Here is a 26,519-nt window from a genome sequence, read left to right as displayed (position 1 = left end):
GGACAGACCTCCATGATAAAGAAGAAATATTATTTGAGAACCTTAATGAATTTATTTCTCCTATAGCTTTAATCACAAGGTAAAAATGTTTTTTAAACTGGCCGGAAAAGCCCAGAAACTTGTTTTAAACCAGATATTTCTATTTATGTATGTATATATGTATGTATGTATTTATTTATTTAGCTTCTAATGAGAAGGAAAATGCCCAGGCATTTGTTCTCCTGCCAAAAGAGTTTCCAGTTTACCTGTGGCAGCCCTACCTCAGACACAGCTACTACTGTTTTGAGGATCCAGAAGCTCAGAAACAATTTAGTGCAGTGCTGAATGACTGTGTCAGACACTTAAACCAAGGTAAGTACAACAATGGCTTCCTGTTGTGTACCCTTACTTGTGGTTAAGCCTGATTAGCCTACTGTAAGATCCATCTTGTGGAAAAATAAAATATTATGGGAGTCCCATTCTCTTCTCAGAGGTGCTTCCTTGTAAGTGCCTTGAGTAAAACCTATATTAATGTAGATCACTTTCTTTCAGTGCTACAGCTAAATCTGGTTTAAGTTAAGCTATATTTTAGCAAGTACAAGCACGTTACATTTTAATAGGATTCAAGCAGTTATTCAACATGGCTTTTAATAGTTGTAGTGTGCTTGGATGCAAAACACGTTAGCCTCTTTGAAATGGTGTTCCAATCCCTCATGGGAATTTAAAACCTGTACCATAAAGTAAAACCATCCAAAGAGTTTATTGGACTCCTACTGTATTATGTATACATGGTCTACTGGACATATGATGTATGCTGGCAGCAAGATGAGAATCTGATGCATGCTATTTAACAGTGTTTTAACACTATAAACATTTTTGCTCAAATATTATAGAAATCATATGTTAGTGATCATATTGAGATAATTATGGTGCATCAATGATGGTTAGAATTTGTTTTCTTTGGGGGAAGCTCACCCTTCCGCTGATGGCAGCGCAAGGGCTATGCACCAATTGAGACCTCCCGGTAGAACCTGAGTGGTGCATTCACTCTCTGATTTTTCTCAATACTTGGGACTAAAAGGCTTTTTTAAAACTATGAGTTCACTATGAGTATAATTGGTGGGAGTATTTTTTTACATTGACTTCAGTGGGAGCAGAATCAATACCTGCAAAAAAGAAATGATTTAAAATCTTCGAGATAGCTGTACTGAGGTGGGTATCCAAAGGGAGTGAGTGCCACATCCAAAGGATTACTATATCAAATGCTTGTTTACTTGTTGTTCTAGGTTGTAAAGATAAAACCCCGGGAAGATGGCTGGGGCCAAAGCACCATAATGGTCAGAGCATAATGGTCAGAGCAAGACTTAATGAATAATGATCAAATATAGGCAGATCCCTCACGGTCCAAAAACTAAACTGGATTACCTTAAAACGTAGCAACTGCTCTCTTAAAATAGGCAGCCACTGAAGAGAAAATAGGGTCCACATTTGTCTATAGGGCCTTTATTGCATCATGCCTGAAAGTTCTCTCTTGAAAGTTGTGCTTGCTTTGCAATTACAACAAAAATAAAATGTTGGCTGGTTTACAGTGAGGTGTCAGTTGAGGATACTTCTTAAAGGCTTGCTGAAAAGATGAAGAAGTCCTGACCTCATCAGTTTCATAAGGAGTTCTTAGAGCTGCTAATGGTTTTCATAGGGCAATATTAAGAGGTTTCAGTATTGTCCAGGGGTCGGCAACCTTTCAGAAGTGGTGTGCCGAGTCTTCATTTATTCACTCTAGTTTAAGGTTTTGAGTACCAGTAATACATTTTAACGTTTTTAGAAGGTCTCTTTCTGTAAGTCTATAATACATAACGAAACTATTGTTGCACATAAAGTAAATAGGTTTTTAGAATGTTTAAGAAACTTCATTTAAAATTAAATTAAAATGCAGAGCCCCCCGGACCAGTGGCCAGGATCCGGGCAGTGTGAGTGCCACTGAATCAGCTCACATGCTGCCTTTGGCACGCGTGCCATAGGTTGCCTACCCCTGGTATAGTCACTATTGAAAAATTTCAGCATTTAACAGCTTCCATGTAGTGCTATTGAAGACCTCAGTATTTCTATATATTTAAGATGAGAAATAGCGGCAGTATCTCAGCTACCACTGTTTGGTAATGGTTGGTAAAAGTCTAAATTCTAGTGGTGAATGTATGTGAAGTTTCCACTGCATAAACATTGGCTGAAGGTACAATATTATTGATTTATTTTTTCTGCAGGAACCCTTCTGAAAATACTAGGGTATTGCATGTTAATGATCCAAAATACTGCAGCTTACAGGAACAATTACGCACTGGGTTTTTTGGGGGGCCATTAGTGCACAATACTGCAGATATTTTCTCATGAGAAAACTTTCCAACCTCCAGAGCAGAGGCTGTCATTCCCTCTCCAAATGAGTTTTGACCGTTAGTATCTAAAGAAATGACCAAGGGACAAAAATGTTCATTTAACAGCAAAAGACAGCTTCATTCCTGTCTTCATTCAAGGCTCAGTCCCACTTCTCACTTATTGAGATGTATATTGCAACGTGTTTAACTGATTTTTTTAAGATACGCAACTGTTTGCACCCATGAACTCAATGGTGGTCATAGGCAGATGCTACCTTTGCAGTCACATAAACCCATGAACACCAGGGGGCTACATGCCTCACCAGTAAATAGATGTCATGGATTCTCTCAGGGTTCTGCAGCCTTCCTCTAGGGACCAGGTGTGGGTGGTCAGGCCTAATGGTCAGAGTCAGGAGCATGGAACCTAAGCTGGGGTCAGACCGAGGTGCCAACTCAAGGGTCAGAGATGGAGACACAGTCAGGTACCAAGCCAGGGGTCAGAGCTGAAGTCAGCATCCAGGGTAGGTTATAGGAGCAGGGACCTGGAGCAAGGCAGGAAAGCAGGAACCGGGAACAGACCAGGTCTGGGATGAGGAAGGCAGGAATGGACAGGAACAGGCTGGGAGTCAGGGTTGAGGAGTCAGGCAAATAAGCAGGGTCCATAGCACCAGCTAGTCAGGGATTCACCTATTTGCTCAGACAACTTCCTGTGCCTCTTTCAGGTTTAAGTAGTGCATCTCAGCCAATCCGTGGGGCTGGATTTCTCCCCAACTCAGCTTTGGTAGCCCCCTTTTCTACTGGTTCAGGTGAGCTGCTGAGTGGCAGCCCCAGTGTGAACATTGCCTGGGGATCTAGGGTTCAAGGCCTATGATCCCTCATACCTCCTTTCTCTTCCTTCCTTGCTCATTTGCAAGCTAGTACCAGATTTAGTAAGACACCAGCAAGAGATTTTTCTCTGTTCTTTGGTTACCTTGTACAGATCTGGATAAGCTGCACTTCTCTACACAGGTGTAGATATATTAGTGGCTAAAAGCCTAATGTAGAGACAACCTCAGTCACAGGAAGCATAAAGATTTACCCAATTAGGGCCAGTTTTATATATGTGAAAGGCCTCTGTTTCAGAGGAACACGTATGCACTTAGCACTTTCAAGTGTCTTGAAACCATAAAGCTTCAACAAATATTCCATGTATAGCTGCCATCTGAAGCCAATTTCCCACAGCATTCTTAAAAGGAAAGTTTCCCCTTGTGGTTTATAATTCTGATTAGTCTGCTCTTTTAGCTGTGATCATACAATACAAAAGTGCTCCAAACTAAAAAGCAATACTTTGGTTCTACAGCGAGTTACAGAATTCACAATAGGGATAGAATCATGTTTTCCTGGCACTGTGTAAGTCGTCTGTGACTTGGATCTTTGTAAGTTTTTGGATTTTGTTTTCCTTCTTATTGCACAAGTATTAACAGACTTGACAGGGCTTTTGGCAGTCTCCATTCTTAACTTAAGTTCACCACGTGCTTTAGGGGACAATCCTGCACTGGCAGATGATGGGAGTAGGTGACCCAATAGGTCTTTTCCATCTTAATGTGTGTGATTCAGTGTTTTATTATATTTCTCACATTTCAGCTGTTGCTGATATATGTGCCTGTTCCATGATTTCTTGCTTGCCTCTCTCCTCTTTCCTGAGGTCAGGCTTTTATCTGATACAAGATTTTTAATGAACACCAAGGCATTTTTACCAAGGCACCTTACATCTGGTTTATTCCCACTCAAGAAACGTATTTGCTAAAAGCAAATCAGAATAAAACATATCATTATTCCAGTAGAAGAGCCCGAACATTAAAAACTAAGTAAATTGTAAGCTAATGTTACATAATTCTTATAATCTTACATGCAGTTCCTTGTGAACACATCATTAACAGAAAATGTTGCACTGACCAGCACCCAAAGAACCTTAACTCTTCCCTTGGAGAAAACATTCCTAACAGTTATTTGTGGGAGGAATATTGGTTTATATGCTTTCTCTCTTCTTTGGAAGTCACGGAATCCGTGACTTCCATGACCTCTGTGACTAAATCGCAGCCTTAACAATGACTCACTTAAAGTACTGGACATCAGAATGTCTTTTACTAAGATAAGGAGCATTAGTCAAGGCACCATTCTCCCCAAATCTTCTCAAAAAGTGCTAGATAGCTTTAACTTTTGCCAGGAGAGCTGTTAGAATATGGCACCAGGTATCTAGATGCAATGTGTTATCTGAAATTGCCATGCTATTTTCCTGCAAAATGCCATTGGGAATTCTAAAATGAGTTTATAATGCTGTTTTATAGGTGAAAATTCTGTAGTTTGTTTTCTGAAATATTTGTTTTCTTCCAAGACACAAAGTTAATTCCTTCATGCACGCTGTTTCTTGTAGAGTGTGGAGCTGCAGTGAGTCAGCATGTCGTCTTGACAAGGGAGTGCTGCTGGATTTCCTTTTCTAAACTGTTTTAACTGTTTCAGCTTTGTTTAATTTTTTTGGTCAGAATTCATAGAATCCAAGGAATAATTACAGTGGGATTTACTGATCACTGTTTCTAGATATGAATCAGCTCAATAGATCATGTTTTCTCTTCCAAAAACCAATTCCTATTGGTGCTGGTGTGTTTGCCCTTCATTTATGCTGATCCATGAGGCTTTCAGGTGATATGGATCAAGCCTGGTGTTCACTAGGAAATTTGGTTAGTATAACTAGGTCGCTCAGGGCTGTGGAAAATCCATGCCCGTGAGCAACACAGTTAAACTGACCTAACCCCTGATGTAGAAAGCACTAGGCTGGCTGGAGAATTCTCCCATCAACTTAGCTACAGCCTCTTGGGGACATGGAGTACTTACACCAATGGGAGAACTTCTCCCATCGGCATAGGTAACATTTTCACTGAAGCACTACAGCAGCACAGCTGCAGTGGTACAGCATTGTAAGTGTAGACAAGCACTCAGATTTGAAGTAATCTGATTTTCTTCGTTATCAGTGGTTTGGTTACAACTTTTGCACCTTTTCTGAGTCCAATTCAGCTGCAGTTAAAGAATATTTAAAAATGTTGGGAGTGACTGAACCAGTCAGAACCAGCCATAGTACCAAATAAAACCCCCACTTCAGAACTTGCTGTATGCTTTGCTTTTTTGAAGCAGTCTCCTTTGGCAAATTCAAAACTGTTTGAGAAATATGAGTGTAGTAATCACTCAGCGGTAGGGATCAAAATGGGAGTTGCCCAACTAGATCTTTATAACACAGATCTACTTTGTCAGCTTTCTGGATACATCAGGTTTTATTGTGAGGGCAAATCAAATGCAACTTGATGTTAAGCTATACTTGCTTTCACTTCTCTTTTTTTAGTTGTTTTTTGGAACCAGTATATTTCAAAGTCTGTGTCATACTCTTTCTAGTTCCTTTTCCCCACTGCTAATTGAAGTCTCTGGCAAAAGTGACAAATGTCTGATTGGCTTCACCGGTGCAGAATAAATCTCTGTAGCACCAGTTGGTGTGGGAGAGTGGTCAAGGTAAACAGGGCCGTCCCTAGCTATTTTGGTGCCCTATGCAGCCCCCCCTGGGGGGGCTGTGTGGGGCCCCAGGCCTCCACGGGGGGGAGTGGAAGGGGCTGGCCCAAGGCCTCTGCAGGCGGGGGACGGGGGTAGTGGCGGCTGGTGCTCCGGGGCCCTTTAACTCCCCACCGGAGCCCCGCTGCCGCTACCCCAGGGCTTTAAATTGCTGTCTGGGAAAGCCAGTCCCGGTACGGTGCACCTGCTCTTGCTGGTACGCTGTACCAGGGCGTACCGGCTTACTTTTACCTCTGCTCACCAGTAGTTTGAAAGAGGTGGTAGGCTGACTTAAAATTATATTGGTACAATGCCACAAACATGCAAAAAGCTCCCTCTACCACCATATCTTTCCTTGTTCCACCAACAGTTTAATAACTAAGGAATGCAGTGGCTTCTTGGGTAAGGTTGCCACCTTTCTAATGGCTGGTAACTGGACCCTGGAGGTCCTGCCCTATGCTTCACCTTTTTCCCCCAAGGCCACACCCCTGCTCTGCTTCTTCCCCTAGGCCCTGTCCCCTTCTCTACCTCCTCTCCCCAGGTCCTGCCACGCTCCACCTCTCTTTTCCACCCCCTTTGGCAGTTGACATTTCACAAACGAAACCTAGACTTTAAATCAGTTAGGTGTTGCAGTGACGAATGCTGCAACACCTAAATACTTTTAAAAATCTGGGCCTAAGGGCTTAATTGAAGCCCACTGAAATTAATGGGAGTCTTTGTGTTGACTTCAGTGGGCACTGGATCAGGTGCTAAACGAATAATGTATCAGGATTAATTTCACCTTCAAAATATTCTCAAGTGAAACAAATGGCTTTGTATACTATGAAAGAGGATTTTTAAAGGAGTTAACAAAATATGACACACAGGTCAACCACAAAACATACTTTACAAAGGAGGCTTTTTCAAAGCCAACAAATTTATCAGAGTAATATTAGGGGGACAGAGTAAAATGGCATAATGGTGAGTCTTGAGAAATTAAGACAGTAATTCTTGGCCTCTTCCCTTTTTTGAGATTTGGTGAATCAGATCAAATTTAACCTTAGAGGCTTTGTACCTCACTAAGAAGGCATAAAAGTCAGTATCGTCGTTTCAGGGAAGGTATAGTCAAAATGCACTGGAGAAGAAACATTATATTCTGGTTGCAATATTACACAATTATGTCTACTTCATTATTTTCATTCCTTATTTTATATGGCACTCAGAATATTTTCCCAGGATCACTGCATTTATTTTTTTCTTTAAGCAACATTGAAATGAAACACTATTTTTTTTTCTAGATTTAATTCACATAGAGTTTTTTGTTTTTGTTTCAAAAGTACAAATGAGCTGGGCAAAAGATAGTAGTCATGTGAGAGATTCGGGATCAGGATTGACCTGGGGACTCTCACTCCTTGATCTAGTTGAGGTTGGAGAATGTTAACGTTACACTGAATGCAGGAGTATAACAGTTCTAATTTTAGTGAATGTATAGCTTCACTCAAGACTTGCAAAATCACCCACTTGAGAATTTGTGATAAATAACTGATTCAGAAATAAAATGATAGTATTGGTTAATAAACTTGTGTCCTAATATGTGGTGGTGGTGTAGCCATGTTGCTCCCAGGCATTAAAAAGTCAAAATAGGTGAGGCAATATTTTTTATTGGACCAACTTCTGTTGGTGAGAGAGGCACGGTTTCGTGCGCACAGAGCTCTTGCTTTTGAGCTTACACAGCTTCTTCAGCTAGCCTGAAGAAGAGCTCTGTGTAAGCGCAAACACTTGTCTCTCACCAACAGAAGTTAGTTCATTAAAAGAATACTTCTTCACCCACTTTGTCTGCCTTGTATCCTGTCATAAATATAAAGGGAAGGGTAAACCCCATTAAAATCCCTCCTGGCCAGAGGAAAACTCCTCTCACCTGTAAAGGGTTAAGAAGCTAAAGGTAACCTCGCTGGCACCTGACCAAAATGACCAATAAGGAGACAAGATACTTTCAAAAGCTGGGAGGAGGGAGAGAAACAAAGGGTCTCTGTCTGTCTATATGCTGCTTTTGTCGGGGATAGAACAGGAATGGAGTCTCAGAACTTTTAGTAAGTAATCTAGCTAGGTATGTGTTAGATTATGATTTCTTTAAATGGCTGAGAAAAGAATTGTGCTGAATAGAATAACTATTTCTGTCTGTGTATCTTTTTTGTAACTTAAGGTTTTGCCTAGAGGGATTCTCTATGTTTTTGAATCTAATTACCCTGTAAGGTATCTACCATCCTGATTTTACAGAGGGGATTTCTTTACTTCTATTTACTCCTATTTTTAAAAGTCTTCTTGTAAGAAAACTGAATGCTTTTTCATTGTTCTCAGATCCAAGGGTTTGGGTCTGTGGTCACCTATGCAAATTGGTGAGGCTTTTTATCCAACATTTCCCAGGAAAGGGGGGGGTGCAAGTGTTGGGAGGATTGTTCACTGTTCTTAAGATCCAAGGGTCTGGGTCTGTAGTCACCTAAGCAAATTGCTGAGGCTTTTTACCAAACCTTGTCCAGGAAGTGGTGTGCAAGGTTTTGGGAAGTATTTTGGGGGGAAAGACGTTTGCAAACAGCTCTTCCCCAGTAACCAGTATTTGTTTGGTGGTGGTAGCGGCCAATCCAAGGACAACGGGTGGAATATTTTGTACCTTGGGGAAGTTTTTGACCTAAGCTGGTAAAGATAAGCTTAGGAGGTTTTCATGCAGGTTCCCACATTTGTACCCTAGCGTTCAGAGTGGGGGAGAAACCTTGACACCTAATTTGTCATTGATTGGCCTGACACAGCTGACAGCAGAAAGGAGAACTATTTGACTACTAATATGATGTTATGTGGTTTTAACTTTCCCAGTGTACATTTTGGATTGTGGATGGAGGAAGAAGTTGATAACCACCATTTACTAATTAAAAGCAAATCGTTCCAAGGCTACACGGAACTTAGATCTCTATCACAGTTGCACCTTTTCCTTGCAGTTTTGAAAGAGGCTGCTCTTCCGTTAAAACCACTATTTTACTAGTCCATTGCTGGACCTTCTCCTGTTCTGTGAGAAATCACTTGCTATTGTGGTGCACTTCATGTTATTAAAAATGGAAAAAAAACCTGTACACTCAGTGCTGGTATCTAAAGAAGTCTGACTGAGGGGGGAAAAAAGCTGTTAGTGTAATTCTGAGAGACTCAAAAGTTAGGGCAGACCCTTCAAGATTTAATATTCCCATAGCAGACATGATACATCTCATCTTGATCATCATCATCATGATACAGGAAACCCAATGACTTTCAAAAACACATACCAGTGTCTAGCATTTGACCCTACTGGACAAGATATAAAGAAATATGATTTGATAAGATTAAAGTGCAGTGGAGCTGAATGTACTCTGACTGCTGTGTAGGGAATGTTCATGTACTGGCCAAAATTTGGGAGCAGGGGGAGGGGAGATAAGATGATCTCAGATTTTTTCCATTACAAACCTCTACAGTTCCCATATATTCGATCTGTTTTGCCTCTGAGTAATTACTCAGGCTGGCAGGTGTTTTTCCTCATTTATTTCTGTTTGTCTTAAGTTACATGTTTTTAATTCCTATAATATGCCTCAGCATCTCCTGGGACATAATACAAGATAATGATTTAAACTGTCACTTCAGTCAGGGTTGTAAACAGGAGATATTTAAAGGCTGTGTTGTATGATAAGTGGGCTAGGTCAGGAGAAATGCTGACTTTCCCCAAACATTTTCTTCTCTTTCCCTACTGCTTTCTGCACATCTCAGACTTTCATCCGTTTCCTACCCCTTTCCTCAAAGAGCACGCTCCATCCTTCTCAAAAGCTTCTTATGTACAACACATGATCACCCATGTATAATGCAAAATAGTTAAGTGTCCAGAATGACTTTGGAAAGTATTTTGGAGTTCTTATGCTGCAAACAAGGCAATGTTTCCTGGCAAGAACAGCTGAAGACCGGAATTTTCATGTTGCTTCTGTTAAGTGAAATGATCCAGAAGACATTAGTAAGGAAATTTTAAAAAGCCCATAGTGTGTTTAAAGCCACAATCTAGGATTCTGTGTGTGGATAAAGACCAAGAATAAGACTGATTTAATGCTTCCTGTTTTTGTTGCTCTGCAACATCAATTAGTTCAAAGTACATTAGGATTTGTTTTTGCTTTCCCTCTGACTTTCCTGGTTAAGTGGGAGGTGTACTCCTTCTGAAAGGTCAAGACTCAAGACTATTAACGTGTATAAAACTCACATTGTGATTACATTCTGCCTACTTGACCCTAATATGTTGGAATTTATTTCTTCTGTCTTCAAACTATTACGAGGTATGGTGCACTGCCAAAAAAACTGCCATATTCTACCTGAGAGGTGGCCGTATTTCAATGGCTGGTGAAATTATTCCCCTGTGTATATGTCTGGCTATATCCAGGCTAAAAATTCATAACTTTCAGTGGGAGCCATGTGCATGTCTGTAACTGGAATATGGCAACTAGGTAGTAAAAACATTTTGAGATCCTTTGGGATGAAAGGCATTGTGTAAATGTAAGACTTTATTCTATAGGTATATAACATATTAGTGTTTTTACTCTGAAACACAAAGGCAGTGCTCCCAAGTGATGGGAGTAACTTGGAATCTCTCTAGGATAGTGAAGTCCAATAAATGCGTGCTTTGTTGTTCTCTGCAGGAACTTGCATTACAAGGCTTCATTTGCTATAAATACAGCATGTTATATGTTATTGCAGGGCTGTATCCTGTTTGGAAGTGACCTCATCTAGTTTCTGTTAGTGGTTAGTGGTCTTTTACCACATGATCTATGAATAATGTGATAGTGTATTGCCATTAGAGAAACATCAGCATTGTATTATTGATGCTTCATGTATCCAAACCACTCTGCTTCATTACTATTTCATGTACTATATGCTGGGTAATAGCATGAGAGCGAGAGAACTCAGTGTTTCTAAAACTAAACTCTTTATGAAGAGAAATATTTACAGAGATGCTGCAACTGCAACTAGTGTTGAAACCATGTGCAAACCACGTGGAAACATGGCTTTCTGGTACTTCCTTCAAACTCTTCCCTCCTGCATATTGTGCTGCTCCTGCCAAGTTCCATACAGGTTGCTACATCTTTCCTTATAACAATTGTTGTTGTGTCTTTTGTGCAAGCATTTGCTGACTTGCTGGGGCCAGAGGTTACTTGTACATAGCTCAATGTAGGGACATGGTCTTTACCATAAGCCCGTTGCAGCCTGTTAGGCCTCACAGTGTGTCAAGTGTTGGTCCTTGAACCAGTCTCCCACCTTTTCTTTGTGTTTTTGCAGGTGATGGGGGACTTGCTTCAACCCTGTTGCTGCCTTTATTCCGTTGGATGGTTGTCAGGGCCTGGGGGTGCAATCCAGACCAGTAATGTGTTGTGTCACCACTTGCCCAGCAACCCTGGGTGCCAAGTTACAATGCTTTGCTGCTGTAGCTCCCAGCCTGAGATGCTCCCAGCCAGCATACTAGCATGTAGGTCACAACCTGAGTTACTTCTTTTAGTAGTATGTCTATGGTGCTCCACTTCAGGTGCACATGTGCCTTTTGAGACACTGATCAGAGATTTTCAATTAGTGTCTGTTTGGCCTGTGCATGCACCCTGTGCCTCCTTGTGATGGACATCAAGGCTCTATATGGCTGAACAAGAGAAGCTCCCTTAATTCCTTCTCAACTGCCTCTGCCTGAGATGGAGCCCTAGCATGTCTGCCTTGAACATGCCAGGGCTTTTCTATTTTTCTACAGTGGTTAAGATAGCTAGCTAGCTTCAAATGCTGCCTCCCCTGCCAAGAGGCTATACCTGTGAGCATGGCCACTCTAAGTGGGTCCATTGCCTGGGGGAGTCCCACATCTCCCAGAAGTGCAGTTTCTGCCTGGCCGTCAAGAGCAGGGCAAGGAAGAATAGAGAGATTAAACTCAGACTGCTGAAGATGAAATGCTTTGGTCAACTTCTGAGTCAGTGACCAAGGCCCCCCCTCTGCCCCACTCCCTGTACATCTACCTCAGTGCAATCTTCCCCTAAGTAAAGGAAGGCTTTGGATGCTTTAGGAAAGGCTTCCAAAAAGAGACGTATGGACTCTCACCTTAAGGAGCCAGCTCCAAATAAGTCTGTCACTGTTGAGATTTACAGTCTCCAAAGCCTCAACCTCTCAACTCGTTACCATTGAGTTGGAGGACTCCTCTGCCAGTACCGGTCGGGGCGCAAAGTCCTGGAGCTTGAAGTACCCTCTGTCAGCAAAAAGGTCGAGCACAGGCATTTGGGACTGGCGGGTTTGAGCTCAGCCCTGCTGTCGGTACCTGTGCATTCAGCCCAGGCATCGGTACCTATGCCTTCAGCACCCTTGGCACCAAGCAAGCAATGGTGCCAGACATCAGTGATACTGTTGGCTTCTGCAACCATGTCCTCAGCTTCTGTGTCAGTGCCAATCCCCTTCTTGGTACCATAAGAATGTAGATATACAAAGGACCTCTCGATAATGGATGAAATGGAGTCCTTTCTTCTTATGGGTAAGAAGCATCTCTCGATACTGAGACCCTGATCTCTGGGGTATGGGGAGCCCACCGCAGTGCCCTCATGATTCAGGGTAGATGTACAACTCAGGAAACTAGTCTCTGCATCAATCTGTTGGAGCTCAGGGCTGTCAGGAGCACATGCCTTCATTACTACCTCTCATTTGGGTCAAATCAATCAGGGTCATGATGGATAATCTATCCTGCATGTTCTATATCATCAAGCAGGGAGAAGCAAGATTTCCCCCACCTGTGTGCCAAAGTCATGAAACTATGGAACTGGTGCATAGTTCATCAGATCCAAATTTCAGCTTACCTCCCAGGCATTCAGAACACCACAGCGGATGTCCTCAGCAGGCACTTCTCACAAGGCTATGAATAGGAGCTAGACACTCAAATTCTCCACAGTATATTCCAAAGATTGGGACTGCCATAGGTGAAGCTCTTTTCCACCTCTAGGAACAGGAAATGCCCTCTTTTCTGCCCAAAAGGGGGTCACCGTTGCCATTCCTTGGTAGACGCCTTTCCTCCAGTTCCTCTGATACTCAGGGTGATGAACAAGATCAGACAGGATGGGGCCAAAGTTATCCTTATAGTGCCAGTCTGGCTGAGACAAGCCTTGTACCCTTACCTGTTTCACCTATGTATCCAACCATAGCTCAAGCTCCCTATCATTCCCCATCTCCTGTCGTGTGCTTCATCCCAACCTAGTGGTTATCTACCTAAGGGTTTCTTCATGGTTCACAGGGTTAGAATCCTCCTGTTCTACAGAAGTTGGGGCAAAAGACATATCTGGCTTCAAGACTAAGCTTGATAAATTTATGGAGGGGATGGTATGATGGGATAGCCTAATTCTGGCAATTAATTGATCTTTGACTATTAGCGGTAAATATGCCCAATGGCCTGTGATGGGATGTTAAATGGGGTGGGATCTGAGTTACTACAGAGAATTCTTTCCTGGGTGTCTGGCTGGTGAGTCTTGCCCACATGCTCAGGGTTCAGCTGATCGCCATATTTGGGGTCGGGAAGGAATTTTTCTCCAGGGCAGATTGGCAGAGACCTGGGTGTTTTTCGCCTTCCTCTGCAGTGTGGGGCACGGATTATTTGCTGGAGGATTCTCTGCACCTTGAAGTCTTTAAACCACGATTTGAGGACTTCAGTAGCTCAGACATAGGTTAGGGGCTTGATACAGGAGTGCGTGGGTGAGATTCTATGGCCTGCGTTGTGCAGGAGGTCAGACTAGACGATCATAATGGTCCCTTCTGACCTTAAGGTCTATGATTCTATGATTCTAGGTGTTACTGAATAGTAGAAAGAAGTCAATCCACAATACTTACCTAAAGAAATGGAAGAGATTCTTCCACTGGTGTTGTCATCGCTGCCTCCTGCCTGATTTGATGCCATTTTCAGTCACCCTGAATTATTTGTTCAAAATTGGGGTTTTCAGTTAGTTCAGTTAAGGTCCATTTGGCTGCAATATCAGCCTTTCATCCTCCAGTAGAAGGATTCTTTATATTTGCTCACCCAGTATTGTCTAGGTTTATTAAAGGTTTGGGGAATCTCTACCTGCAGATTAGATACCCCACCCCAATCTGGGACCTCAATCTGGTACTCAGTTACCTTGAGACCTCCATTTGAACCAACGGCAACCTGTTCTCTGCTCCATGTGTCTATGAAGATGGCCTTTGTAGTAACCATCATGTTAGCCCATAGCTTCAGGGAGACTGGAGCCTTGATGACAGACTCCCCACTTTATGGTAATCTACAAGGACAAGGTCTCTTTATGTCCCCACCCTAAATTCTTACCTAGGGTTTTATTGGAGTTCCACCATAATCAATCCATTAATCTACCTGTTTCCCGTCCCCCCCACAACCCCCCAAGCCACATACTTCTCTGTAGGAGTTCTGTTTCCGTACCCTGGATGTTTGAAGGTGTTTGCTTTCTACTTAGATGGGGCCAAGCAATTTAGAAAGTCACCTAGGCTGTTCATCTCCTTTGCAGATAGATCCAAGAGGTTCATGATCTCTGCTCTGAGACTATCAAGATAGATATCTGGGTGTATTATTATTTGTTACGATGCTGCAGGCATTCATTCCCTCCAGAGGGTGATAGCACATTTGACCAGATCACAGGCAACATCAATGGTGTTACTTAAAAGTGTGCTAGTATCTGAGATATATGCAGGGCCACTACATGGGCTTCAATATATACATTTTCTAAACATTACGCCCTGATCCATGCTGTCGGATCCAATTCAGCACTTGGTTATGCAGCACTATCTTCAGTTCTGGACTCTGTTCCAAAGCTCCCTCCTCCATCTGGGGATACTGCTTGGAAGTCACCTGAAGTGGTGCACCCATAGGGACACAACTCAAAGAAGAAGAAGGGGTTACTCACTTTGTGCAGCAACTAAGGTTCTTCGAGATGTGTCCCCTCTATGGGTGCACCACTACCTGCCATCCTTCCCCTCTGCTTTGGACTGTTCCCTAGGGAACATTTGGGTAGAGAAGAAGGTGAGTGCGGTTCATCCATATACACCCAGTGGTGAGCTGGAGCTGGTTCACACCGGTTCGCTGGAACCAGTTGTTAAATTTAGAAGCCCTTTTAGAACCGGTTGTCCGGCATTCTAAAAGGGCTTCTAAATTTAACAACTGGCCAAAAGTGGCGCCTTAGACACCGACTTCGTGGGTGCTCCGGGGCTGGAGCCCCCACAGGGAGAATTTGGTGGGTGCAGAGCACCCACCAGCAGCTCCCCGCCTGGCCCCAGCTCACCTCTGCTCCATCTCCTCCCCGAATGCGCCGCTCCACTCTGCTTCCCTCCCTGCCCCAGTTTCCCACAAATCAGCTGTTCGCGTGGGAAGCCTGGGAGGGCTGAGAAGCAAGCAGCGGCTTTGTGCTCGGGTCCAGGGAGGCGGAGGCGGAGTGGAGGTGAGCGGGCGGGGGGGGGGAGCACAAGGAGGGCTGCCCACTCTGCAGCAGGTAACCTGGGGGGGTTGCGCGCACAGGGGAATCGCTCCCTGCCCCAGTTCGCCTCCGCCCCAGTTCGCCTCCGCCTCCCTGGGCCTGAGTGTGAAACCGCTGCCTGCTTCTCAGCCCTCCCAGGCTTCCCGCGCAAACAGCTGATTCGGGGAGGGGGGGCGGAGAAGCAGAGCAGGGTGGCGCGTTCAGCGGTGGAGGCAGAGCAGAGGTGAGCTGGGGCCAGGCACGGGGCAGGGAGCTACCGGTGAATGCTCTGCACCCACCATATTTTTCCCGTGGGTGCTCCAGCCCCGGAGCACCCACGGAGTCGGTGCCTAAGGCACCACTTTTGATGTGATCAGTGGGGGGTGCGGGGGAGGGGAGGGGTCAAGGAACGCGGGGCTTTGGATGGGGCAGGAGTCCCGGCGGTGGGGGTGGGCCACAATCCCCTCGTGGGGGGAGGAGGGAACCGGTTGTTAAGATTTTGGCAGCTCATCAAGACATACACCCCGTATAGCCTTGGTGTCCAGTAAGAGGAGGCAGAGGGCACATACACAGGCCAAATGGACACAGCTAACTGCAAATCTCCAGTCAAGGTCTCAAGATGTGCAGGCACATCTGAAGTGGAGCACCCATAGGAATACACATCTTGAAGAACCGTAGTTACTGCATAAAGTGAGTAATCCCTTCCCTTCAAATGCAGCACTGAATTGGTTTATAGTAAAAATAAAACAAATTTATTAACAATAGAACATAGAATAAGTGACGCCAAGAAAAAGGAATAAAGTTAGAAAGGGTTACAAGCAAATAAAAGGGAAAACATGCATCTAAAAGTCTAAAACTTAATCTAGCAAGGTACAGGCTTTGTTCAAGATGGTTTCACTCACCAAACTTCCTTCTTCCCAGACATGGCTGACTTTCCCTCAGTCAGGACCTCCCACAGAAACACAAGATGCAGGCTTCCCCTGTCTTCGTAGGTGAAACATCTTCACCTAAGCCGGTTTCTCACCTATATTCTGTTCCCAGAGACTTCAGTCCCGTCCCATCCCTTTGTTGTAGGACCCATCTTTTTCAGCTTGCAAGAGCTCTGTTCCCTTGTGTCTGTCTGTGTGGATGTAGTGATGGATGTCAAAGATGGCTTCTGTCTTTGCTTATATCTTGCAAAGTTCATTGACTTTGTTTGAAGAGGCAGGATGACCTCATACTGTTTTTCCCTTTCTGTGGGCCTCCCATCCCACTGTGTGTAAATAGAGCTTCCATTGTTTTGATTTCATCATGCTAAATGTACCCAGGAGACAGGTAAATAGCTGTGATGTTTAATCCTCTTTGAGAGAGTCCTGCTTTCCCTTTGTTTAGACACAGACTGTAAAGCCTAATATCAATGAGTATCCATAATTCCTTATAAAGTTCAAATACATACATTTCACTATTCTATTAATCACCAGTGTGTCAGAGGCTTTCATAAAACACCTCACGCAAACTTTTATAATACAGTAATATTATATACAATCAATTCTTTCAGTTGCTTATCACCGAAGGTTCAAACTCCTTGTCCTTATAGCTCAGATACATTTTCTCTTCGCTGCTGGAAGCTGTCTCCTCCCCTGCTTCTTAGCTTGATAGGTTTGTTCACCTAATATACAAATGGACCTTCATTGGCTTGGCCTGATGACCAGACTGGTCAGAGAAGCAAATACACATTCCTTTGTCTAGGGCAGACCTGTTTACCAACTCCCCTGACATGCCTTGCTTAAACACACTTTAGGCCTAATTCCAGCATATTTCCATAATTCTTACTACATACCATGTACATACATCACACGAGAATATTAATGACCAGTGAGTTATTAGTTTTCCAGTAGCATATTACATGACCCCTTTAAGATACAGATTATAACCATAATGAGGTGGATGTAATGAGCATTTCAGGCCTGACGAATTGTTGACACAGAGTAGTGAACCACTAATGGGCCTTTGTATCACAACAGTGTCCTGTTGATGCTCTGTATTGCTCATATACCTTGTTTCTTCTGACTCTTTTACATCAGGCACGCTGAGGGCAGAAGCTCTATGTTCGCCGGGTCCTGGCCTTGGCTCCACATGTTTAGCTGTCCTGTGGCCTTGGCTCCATGTGTGCCAGCTGTCTGCGTCTACTCTTTGGTTTTGTCTCCACCACTGTCCTGAGTCTGTAGCTGCCTTGCATGACCTGTGTCCTACTGCAGCTTGGACTGTTGCCTTTTGCCATTGCTTTTTGATGATTGGACCCAAACATGCTCACCTGTGTGTAGTGGCCTTAGGTTGTTGACTCCTTTATAGTAGGCTGTCTGCCTAGCTTAATGGTCTCTTAAATGGTTCTGTGTCCTGCCTATCATCCATGCACTGGGCTGAAGCAGACTACCCCCATGGGAAGCAGAGTCTTGGACTCCTACCTATTCTCAGGCATGTCACCTAACTTCTCTGGGCCTGTTTCTCTGTCAGTTAACTTTTTTTAAAAAAACTTTCCTTAGAGATTTAGCTAACATTTGTAAAGCAGTTTGAGATCCTCAAGCAAAAAGTACTAGAAGTGTAAAGTCTTTATTAATTATAATTTTTATTTATTTATTATATTAAATTTCTGTTGTAAGGAAGGGCAACCTGGGGGGGGGTCTTTCTTTTCCATATTGGACAATAGCATTTACAGTATTAGAAAAGGAATGGTCTATTTGTTTTGATGAATGACCTGTTCAGCTTTCACACATCCCAAAGTATCCTGAATACAATGCTTGACTAGCTGTACAGTTTAGCAAAGTAACGGTGCTTCCAAAGGGCATGAGTCTCAGTGAGGCTCAGCACTGCAGAATGAATGAAGATCCAAAACAAAGCCACAAAACTTTTTAGTCTCAGTAGGCGAAACTGCTTAATATATTTGGCTAGGTGGAAATATATTACTGTCTGGTTATCACATTTAATCAAAGTCCTGGCAAGAGCTGAGGAAACACTTCTAGTCCCTTAAGAGTTTCATTCACCTCCCCAAACATAGGTTTTTCCATGCAGCTGCACACGAGTACAGAATGAAGAGTGAGTTCTGCTGATAGGTATATTGAGAACTTACTTGTTGCCATTACATTTGATAAATTGCCAAAAATACATTGGCATTCTTCAAACTCCTACTCGCATTGCTGTGTTGTCTTATAACCAGGTTAACGGCAGCTTTGTTGGTGCACTGACTTAGCCTGGAATGGCCTTATATTCATACTAATCACTCAGGGCTTATCTACACCACGCAGCTTTTAGCGACAAGGCTGTATCGACACAGCCTTGTCGCTAAAGTCAGCGTTTGTAAACGCTCTTTGTTGGTACTTTGTCGGCACTTTTGCCGACAAAATACTTCCAGCCTTGCGAGCGGCATTTGCTTTATTGGCAGGAGCCGCGTGCACACTGCCCCTTGTGTCGGCAAAACTTTTGTTTTTCTTGGGGGGGCCTTTTATGTACCCATGAAAGGCAAAATTTTTTTTGACAACTTCACAATGTACCCTCAGAAAGACACTGTCCGGTAGTTTAAACTGGATATAGAATTATTCACTTGTTCTAAACTGGTGTAGTATTAGGTAGTGTAAAATAGGAGCCACACTTTGTTTCAGAGATGACTGCATTTCTGTAATTCCTGTTTAAGAAAACCAGCATCTAAGCAAATCAAAACACCAATGCTTGTCTGAGCAGTTTGCCTCTGAAGAATAGCCACAGAACCAAAACTGTGAGCATATAATCCGTTGCAATATACACATAAATAGAAGCAGTTTGAACTGAATTGTTATGACACCTACAGGGACCTGATTTTTAGACATACTTAGTATCCCCATTTTCAACTAAAGTCAGTGGGAGCTATGGATGGAAGCTTATCACCTTTGATAGTCAGGCCCACGGGGTGCTCAGAAAAGTTTGTCAGTATTTTCACTAATATATGTGTACCCCTACATTTACAATGGAGTACCAAAGGATTCAGGCATGCAGTTCCCAATATTAATGGGTGTCCTCTGGCTAATCCCCCATGTACTATTTTGATGAATTTAGGGTTGTTTGTGAATCTCTCTTCAGAGTTCTCAGTGGGATTTACATTGGAAGCTCGTTCTGTTCACCAGATATAAGACTCATTGCACACACCTATCTGATGCTTTGAATGAACTCAAAAATGGCTTTGTGAGACATGCACATTGCAGGAGAAATAGGAGGAGTCATATTGGTTACAGATAGCTTTCCATCCCTTGAAAAAGAGCTTTGTAGCAGCTAAAGTGCTAATGAATTGCTTTCAGGTTCAGTTTATAAAAGGAAAAGTACCATTAGCAAGCACTCCCATCTGCAATGGCTACTAAGAATCAGGGTTTGTCTATACTTGGAAATTTACTGAAATAGCTATTATGGACTAATTATTCTGAAATTATTATTTCAGTATAGGCCTCAATGTGGACACATATTCTGCAATTAAAGGGTTCCCCCCCCCCGAATATAGCTTAATCTGTAATAAGAAGACACTATATTAATCATTCTAGAATTGCTAGTTTGGTTAATTTCCAAGTGTAGAAAAGTCCTTAGTCAGATTTGCAGTATCTGTCTGGATACTTATATGGCCCTTATCACCAGAGTATCTGAGTACTTCACAGTGATTAATGAATTTATCTTCCCAGCACCACTGTGAAATATGGAAGTATTAACATAGTGCCCATCTATAAAAAGGGAAATAAGGACAACTTGGGGAATTACACACTAGTCAGCTTAATTCAGTACCTGGAAAAATAATAGAGCAAATAATTAAGCAATCAATTTGCAAACACCTAGAAGATAATAAGGTGATAAGTAACAGTCAGCATGGATTTGTCAAAAACAAACCATGTCAAACCAACCTAATAGCTTTCTTTGACAGGATAACAAGCTTTGAGGATGGGGGAAGCGGTAGATGTGGTACCTCTTGACTTTAATAGGGCTTTTGATACTGTCTCGTACGACAGTCTCATAAACAAACTAGGGAAATACAACCTAAGTGGAGCTACCTATCAGGTGGGTGCATAACTGGTTGGAAAACCATTCCAAGAGAGTAGTTATTACTGGTTCACAGTCAAGCTGGAAGGGTATATTGAGTGGGGTCCCGTAGGAATCAGTTCTGGGTCCAGTTCTGTTCAATATCTTCATCAGTGATTTAGATAATGACATAGAGAGTACACTTATAAAGTTTGCGGATGATACCATGCGGGGAGGGGTTGCAAGTGCTTTGGATTATAGGATTAAATTTCAAAATGATCTGGACAAACTGGAGAAATGGTCTGAATAGGATAAAGTTCAATAAGGACAAATGAAAAGTACTCCCCTTAAGAAGGAACAATCAGTTGCACACATACAAAAGGGGAAATTACTACATAGGAAGGAGTACTGCAGAAAGGGATCTGGGGGTCATGGTTAAGGCTAAGTTCTAGTCACAGGTATTTTTAGTAAAAGTCATGCACAGGTCACTGGCAATAAACAAAAATTCACAACCCATGACCTGTCCATTACTTTTACTATATACCTCTAACTAAAACTTGGGCCGGGGGGCCGCGGGTGCTCTGAGGGAGTTGGTGGGGGGCTCTGCAGATGCTGGGGGTGGTGGCCTGGGACCCCTGCAGATGCTGGCGGGGTGGCAGCGTGCAGCCTGGGAACCGCGCTGGTGGTGGTGGGTGCGGGCGGCAGCACACAGCCTGGGACCCATGCTGGTGGCGGGGAGTGTGGCTGGGTGGTGGCATGTGGCCCGGGATCCCTGCTGTTGCTGGGGAGGGTTAGCGGGGCTGGGAGGCTCCCTACCTGGATCTGATCAACAGGTCCCTGCAGCTTCTAGGGGGAGGGGCAGCCAGGGGGGCTCTGCGTGCTGCTCCCACCACAAGTGCTGGGTTCACATCTCCCATTGGCTGGGAACTGCAGCCAGTGGGAATTGCAGGGGAGGTGCCTGTGGGTGTGGGCAGCGCACGGAGCCCCCTGGTCCGTCCGCCTAGGAGCTGCAGGGACCTGCTGGTGGGAGCCGGGGAGCCCCCTCCCCCTGAGGTAAGCACTGCCCTCTCCCAACCCCCTGCCCTAGCCCTGAGCCTCCTCCCACACACCTAAACTGCTGCTGGCCTAAGAGCTGCCCAGCCCAGGTAGCCCCTGAGCCAGAACCAGCCACTGCAGAAGTCATGGAAAGTCACAGAATCCATGACTTCCATGACAGACACACAGCCTTAGTCATAGTGGATCACAAGCTAAATATGAGTCAACAGTGTAACACTGTTGCAAAAAAAGCAAATATCATTCTGGGATGTATTAGCAGGAGTGTTGTAGACAAGACAGAAGAAGTAATTCTTTCGCTCTACTCCGGGCAGATGAAGCCTCAACTGGAGTATTATGTCCAGTTCTGGGTGCCACATTTCAGGAAAGATGTGGACAAATTAGAGATAGTCCAGAGAAGAGCAACAAAAATGATTAAAGGTCTAGAAAACATGACCTATGAGGGAACATTGCAAAAATTGGATTTGTTTAGTCTGGAGAAGAGATGACTGAGGGGGGACATGGTAACAGTTTTCAAGTACATAAAACAGAGGTGAGCAAACTACGGCCCGTGGGCCACATCCGGCCCGTGGGACCCTCCTGCCCAGCCCCTGAGCTCCTGGATTGGGAGGCTAGCCCCCGGCCCCTCCCCTGCTGTTCCCCCTCCCCCGCAGCTCACTGCGCCGCCAGCACAATGCTCTGGGTGGCGGGGCTGCAAGGTGTTGCTGGGCAGTGCAGCTGCAGAGCTGTGGCCTGACCCGGTGCTCTGTGCTGTGCAATGACATGGCTGGCTCCAGCCAGGTGGCGTGGATGCCTGTCCTGGCACCCTGGGTGGCGCAGCTGTGGTGCTGCCAGCCTCTGGCGCTCCAGGCAGCGTGGTAAGGGGGCGGAGAGCAGAGGGAGTTGGATAGAGGGCAGGGGAGTTCGGGGTGGTAGTCAGGGGGCGGGGGTGTGGATAGTGGTCGAGGTGGTCGGAGGGCAGGGAAAGGGGGGGTTAAATGGGGGAAGGGGTCCTGGGGCGGGGGAAGTCAGGAATGAGAGGAGGGGTTGGATGGGGCGGCGGGGGGCAGTCAGGGGACAGGGAGGGATGGATGGGGCATGGGTTCCGGGGGGGGCATCAGGGAACAGGGGGGGTTGGATGGGGCAGGAGTCCCGGGGGGGGCTGTCAAGGGGCAAGAAGCAGGGGGAGTTGGATATGGGGCAGCGGCCGGGCCACGCCTGGCTGTTTGGGGAGGCACAGCCTCCCCTAACCAGCCCCTCATACAATTTCAGAAACCCGATGTGGCCCTCAGGCCAAAAACTTTGCCTGTCCCTGACATAAAAGGTTGTTACAAGGAGGAGGGAGAAAAATCATTCTCCTTAACCTCTGAGGATGGGACAAGAAGCAATGGGCTTAATTTGCAGCAAATATGGTTTAGGATGGACATTAGGAAAAACTTCCTAACTATCAGAGTGGTTAAGCACTGGAATAAATTGCCCAGGGAAGTTGTGAAATCTTCATCATTGGGGATTTTTAAGAGCAGGTTAGATAAACACCTGTCAGGGATGGTCTAGATAATATTTAGTCCTACCATGGATGCAGGGGACTGGAGTAGATGACTTCTCTTGGTCCCTTCCAGGCCTTCGATTCTATGATTCTGTGATGATGTTTTCAGCAATCTAGCCTAAGCACACTTGCCCACAGACAAGTGCATGAGCATGGGCCCCTTGCTGAAATCGTGGGAGTCATAGTGCAGCTCCTTCTGAGCTTGACCACGCCTCCAGCTTCTCAGACAATGCCCCCTTTTCTGACAGCATCTGGGGCCTGTGTGCTTCACTCTGGATTTTGCACAGTACAGCCCACACAAGTCCTGGTTCCCCAGTGCCTTTCACTTTGAGCAGTCACTCACACCTGTGCAAAGTGAATGTAAAACTGCACTGAATCAGAATGGTAGAGGTTGCACACAATCTGCACAGGTGTAAATGACTGCATGAAGTGCAAGGCCCTGGAGAATCAAGCCCCAAAGGTGCATAATAGCACTGCCTTTCCCTGTACTCTATGCAGCTTTTCATAGGGCTGGTGCAATCGCATTCTACTCCTCTACTGCCTGGTACACAAAGGACAGCATGATTGCGATAGTATTGTGGTTGTTGCTTTATATATGTTTCCTGATTGAATTGGTATGTTTTCCCCCCAACCATCCCACCTTCCTCTTTTTCTCTGGGGTCAGAGAGACCTCTGGACAGAGGCTATAAATTTTCTTGTTAAGTTAGGAAATTACCACTATAAATTCTAGAGAGCAGAGTCCCATCACCACTAGCTTGTTGTCACATCCGCACCATCCAAGTACCATCTCTTTGGCCCATCCCTTTTTCCCTTTTGGTTGGAAATGCGTACAGCTGTTAAAAATGAAAACATGTGAGTCAGAATCCCAGGGTTGCAACAATTACAGTTCTGACTTCCTCTAGCCAAATCCCTTCAAAGTACAAGCAGCAACACAGTCTGGCCCCCTTGTGGTCAAAATGATTAATTTTTATACTAAAAAAAGCTTGTGGGTCTGACACGTGCTTAATTTTTCAGCCAACAAAATAGAATTAATTGTATGAAATGTATTGTTACCCTACAGTTTTAATGTCTTGGTGGGTAAGCTGTGACAAAAAGTGTTTTAAGCCAAGATTGTGGAAACAGAGAAATGGTTGGAATCCTGACTGGGACTTTGTTAAAGTTCATGTAATTAGTTGCCGTCATGATTAGTGAATTATATAGAGGGAAGCACAGGTCTGGGGAACCCTGGAGTCTATTACCATTTCTGATACTGACCCACTGTATGACCGTGGCCAAGTTGCTTGACCTTTCTAGGCCCAGACTAATTGGAAAATAGGGATAATACTTCCCTACTATCTCTCAGTGGTATTGTGAGGCTTTACTAATTAGAGCTAAAGCATGTAGAACTTACCCATGTGCAACTCCTGTTACTTTCAGTGAACGTTTTGAATGAGTAAAGCCATTAGGTTGTACAGTGTTGGCACAGCTGGTTCTGTACTCTCTGCTCCCCATCTTGGTGTAGGGGACAGAGAGCTGGCATCTCAGATGTGGGCACAGTGCAGCGTGCCCCACCAGATTTGCTGCTGGTGATGTAATTTAGAGCAGCTTAGGGCTGTTCTTCATTATGCCAGGGTTTCAGGCTGTATATGGCTCAGGTTCACAGATGTGGAAAGGTAGCTTAATGACTTTCCCCATACCCTCTCCTCAGCTTTGCTGAGTGTAAACTTAACAGTTGGAAGTTTACTCTTCCATAGTGACTTTGATACAAGATCTCAAAGTATTATTATTGTTTATAATGCAGTAATGCCAAGGTTCATGGCCCTGTTGTGCTAGGCACTGTACAGACATGACTGTGTATTACTACAAGGGGATTGCCAACCCCAGATGTTTGAGTTCATGTTTAGTTTAGATTGGCATCCAAAAACTTAGCTGTCTGTCTGAACTTCATTGTCTGTGTAGTGGTCCGTGGCCGTCCCTCCCTGTCAGTCTCGGAAGGAGGCCATGCCCCCTCACAACAGTGTGCAAAACGGGGCTGGAAATAGTGCAAGAACAGTCTCGTTCTCATAGCTGATCAGCACTTTCATTCTCCAACCTTGGATGAAAATGAGGAGTGAAGAGGCAATGTGAAAGTGAGAAAAAGCAATGGGAAATGTTAACCAAATGTTTTCAACACTCAAAAATAGTTCCATTCCAGTTCTGGGCAGTCTTCTCCGAACTGGTTAGCTTATTCCTATGCTTAAGATGCAGCAACAAGGGAAAAGAGCTTGCTCTCATGGAATGGCTTCAACCCAGAGAGACGCTTCAGGGTCTATAAGGACCTTTGCTGTGAATCTATTGATTTTGGGGACCTTTTAAGTGTCATAGCTTAACTCTGGTTTCATTTTAAAAAAATTCTTAGGTTGTTTCTTTTTTTCCAGCTTATTTGTATGAGCTATGAGGTCTGCCCTTGGTGCATGTGCAGAGACCCCACTAATCCATAGAATTTTCCTATACAGATGAAAAGTAGCATACGTTCATATAAGAGATTTTACAGACAAGACTCATGTATTCATTCCCCAGCCTTCCTCATAAAGCTTATTTATAAATATTAATGTCTTAAAGAAAACCTAGCAAAACTAATTCCAGTGGAATAAACATTCTTCCCCTTCCTCTTATTCACGTCTCCCATCCCCCTGTGTGCACATTAGGATTAGAACTATTTATGCTGAAAGTATCCTGTCTTGAAAAGGGGGAACTAAGTAATGCAACTTCATAATCTCCTCAAGATGGTAATCCTCACAGAAGTGGTACTTATCCATTGGGAAGGCCACAGCTCTTTTGGTTCTCAAAGAATCTTGGCAAAGTGCTGTCTTAGGCCCAGACCCCTATCCAAGCACAGAGCTCAAGCAGTTGGATTGTGCTATGGAATTTCTCCAGGGCTAGAGAAGATGGAATATTTCCCATGGGTCTTGGAGAAAATACACCCACTATATGGCTGCTACTCTATTTGCATCTCCCATGTGAAGGGAACAGCCAATGGACCAAAGTAGCTGATGTATTCATGACAGAACAGTTCATTGCAGCTATCTTGAAAGTGCTTTGTGGGGTTGGACAGAGAGCAGAGACAATAGCATGTGATGTAACTTGCACTCTGTGACTGGTCATCTACAGTTTACAAAGAGCAAATACTCCAAACTCTCAACCTTGTCCATACCGCAGCCCCCTTTTGCACACTAGAACCTCCCCAGGACTCCTTCTCATGTAGCAATATATGGAGGCCAGGGTGGCCATGAACTGCAGGTGTAAGCAATAGTGGCAATGGATAGTTACCTGACAGGATATGTCTGTATAAAGTGTTCAGCAAATAACCTTGAATAATAGACTAGTTGTATAAAAATAGTCTTTGCAGGTAATGCATGAAAAAAGGAGGTCCTTAATTATCTAATTTGCCCATTTCATTGTTACAATACGTATAGGAAAAATTATCTTGACAAACTCCTAACTACTCTGCCTAGGATAAAAGGTATGTTAAAGTTAGCATGTGTTACCTAACATAATGAAGAGTGTAATGTTAGCACATAT

At 44.1% G+C, this 26,519-nt stretch overlaps 1 protein-coding gene across 1 annotated transcript in view; it reads left to right on the top strand.

Moving 5' to 3' along the window:
* The window catches only part of NIBAN1 (niban apoptosis regulator 1), a 128,701-nt gene that overhangs the window by 71,437 nt on the left and 30,745 nt on the right, over window positions 1-26,519 (top strand). Inside the window, exon 5 of the mRNA XM_077824920.1 lies at window positions 184-351. Coding sequence (XP_077681046.1) covers window positions 184-351 — 168 coding nt within the window. The remainder of the gene's footprint in view (window positions 1-183; window positions 352-26,519) is intronic.

This window comes from Eretmochelys imbricata, chromosome 8 (assembly GCF_965152235.1).
Source record: "Eretmochelys imbricata isolate rEreImb1 chromosome 8, rEreImb1.hap1, whole genome shotgun sequence".
Lineage (NCBI taxonomy): Eukaryota > Metazoa > Chordata > Testudines > Cheloniidae > Eretmochelys > Eretmochelys imbricata.
The sequence above is the reverse complement of the archived record's forward strand: the minus strand, read 5'-3'. Positions and strand labels throughout refer to the sequence as shown.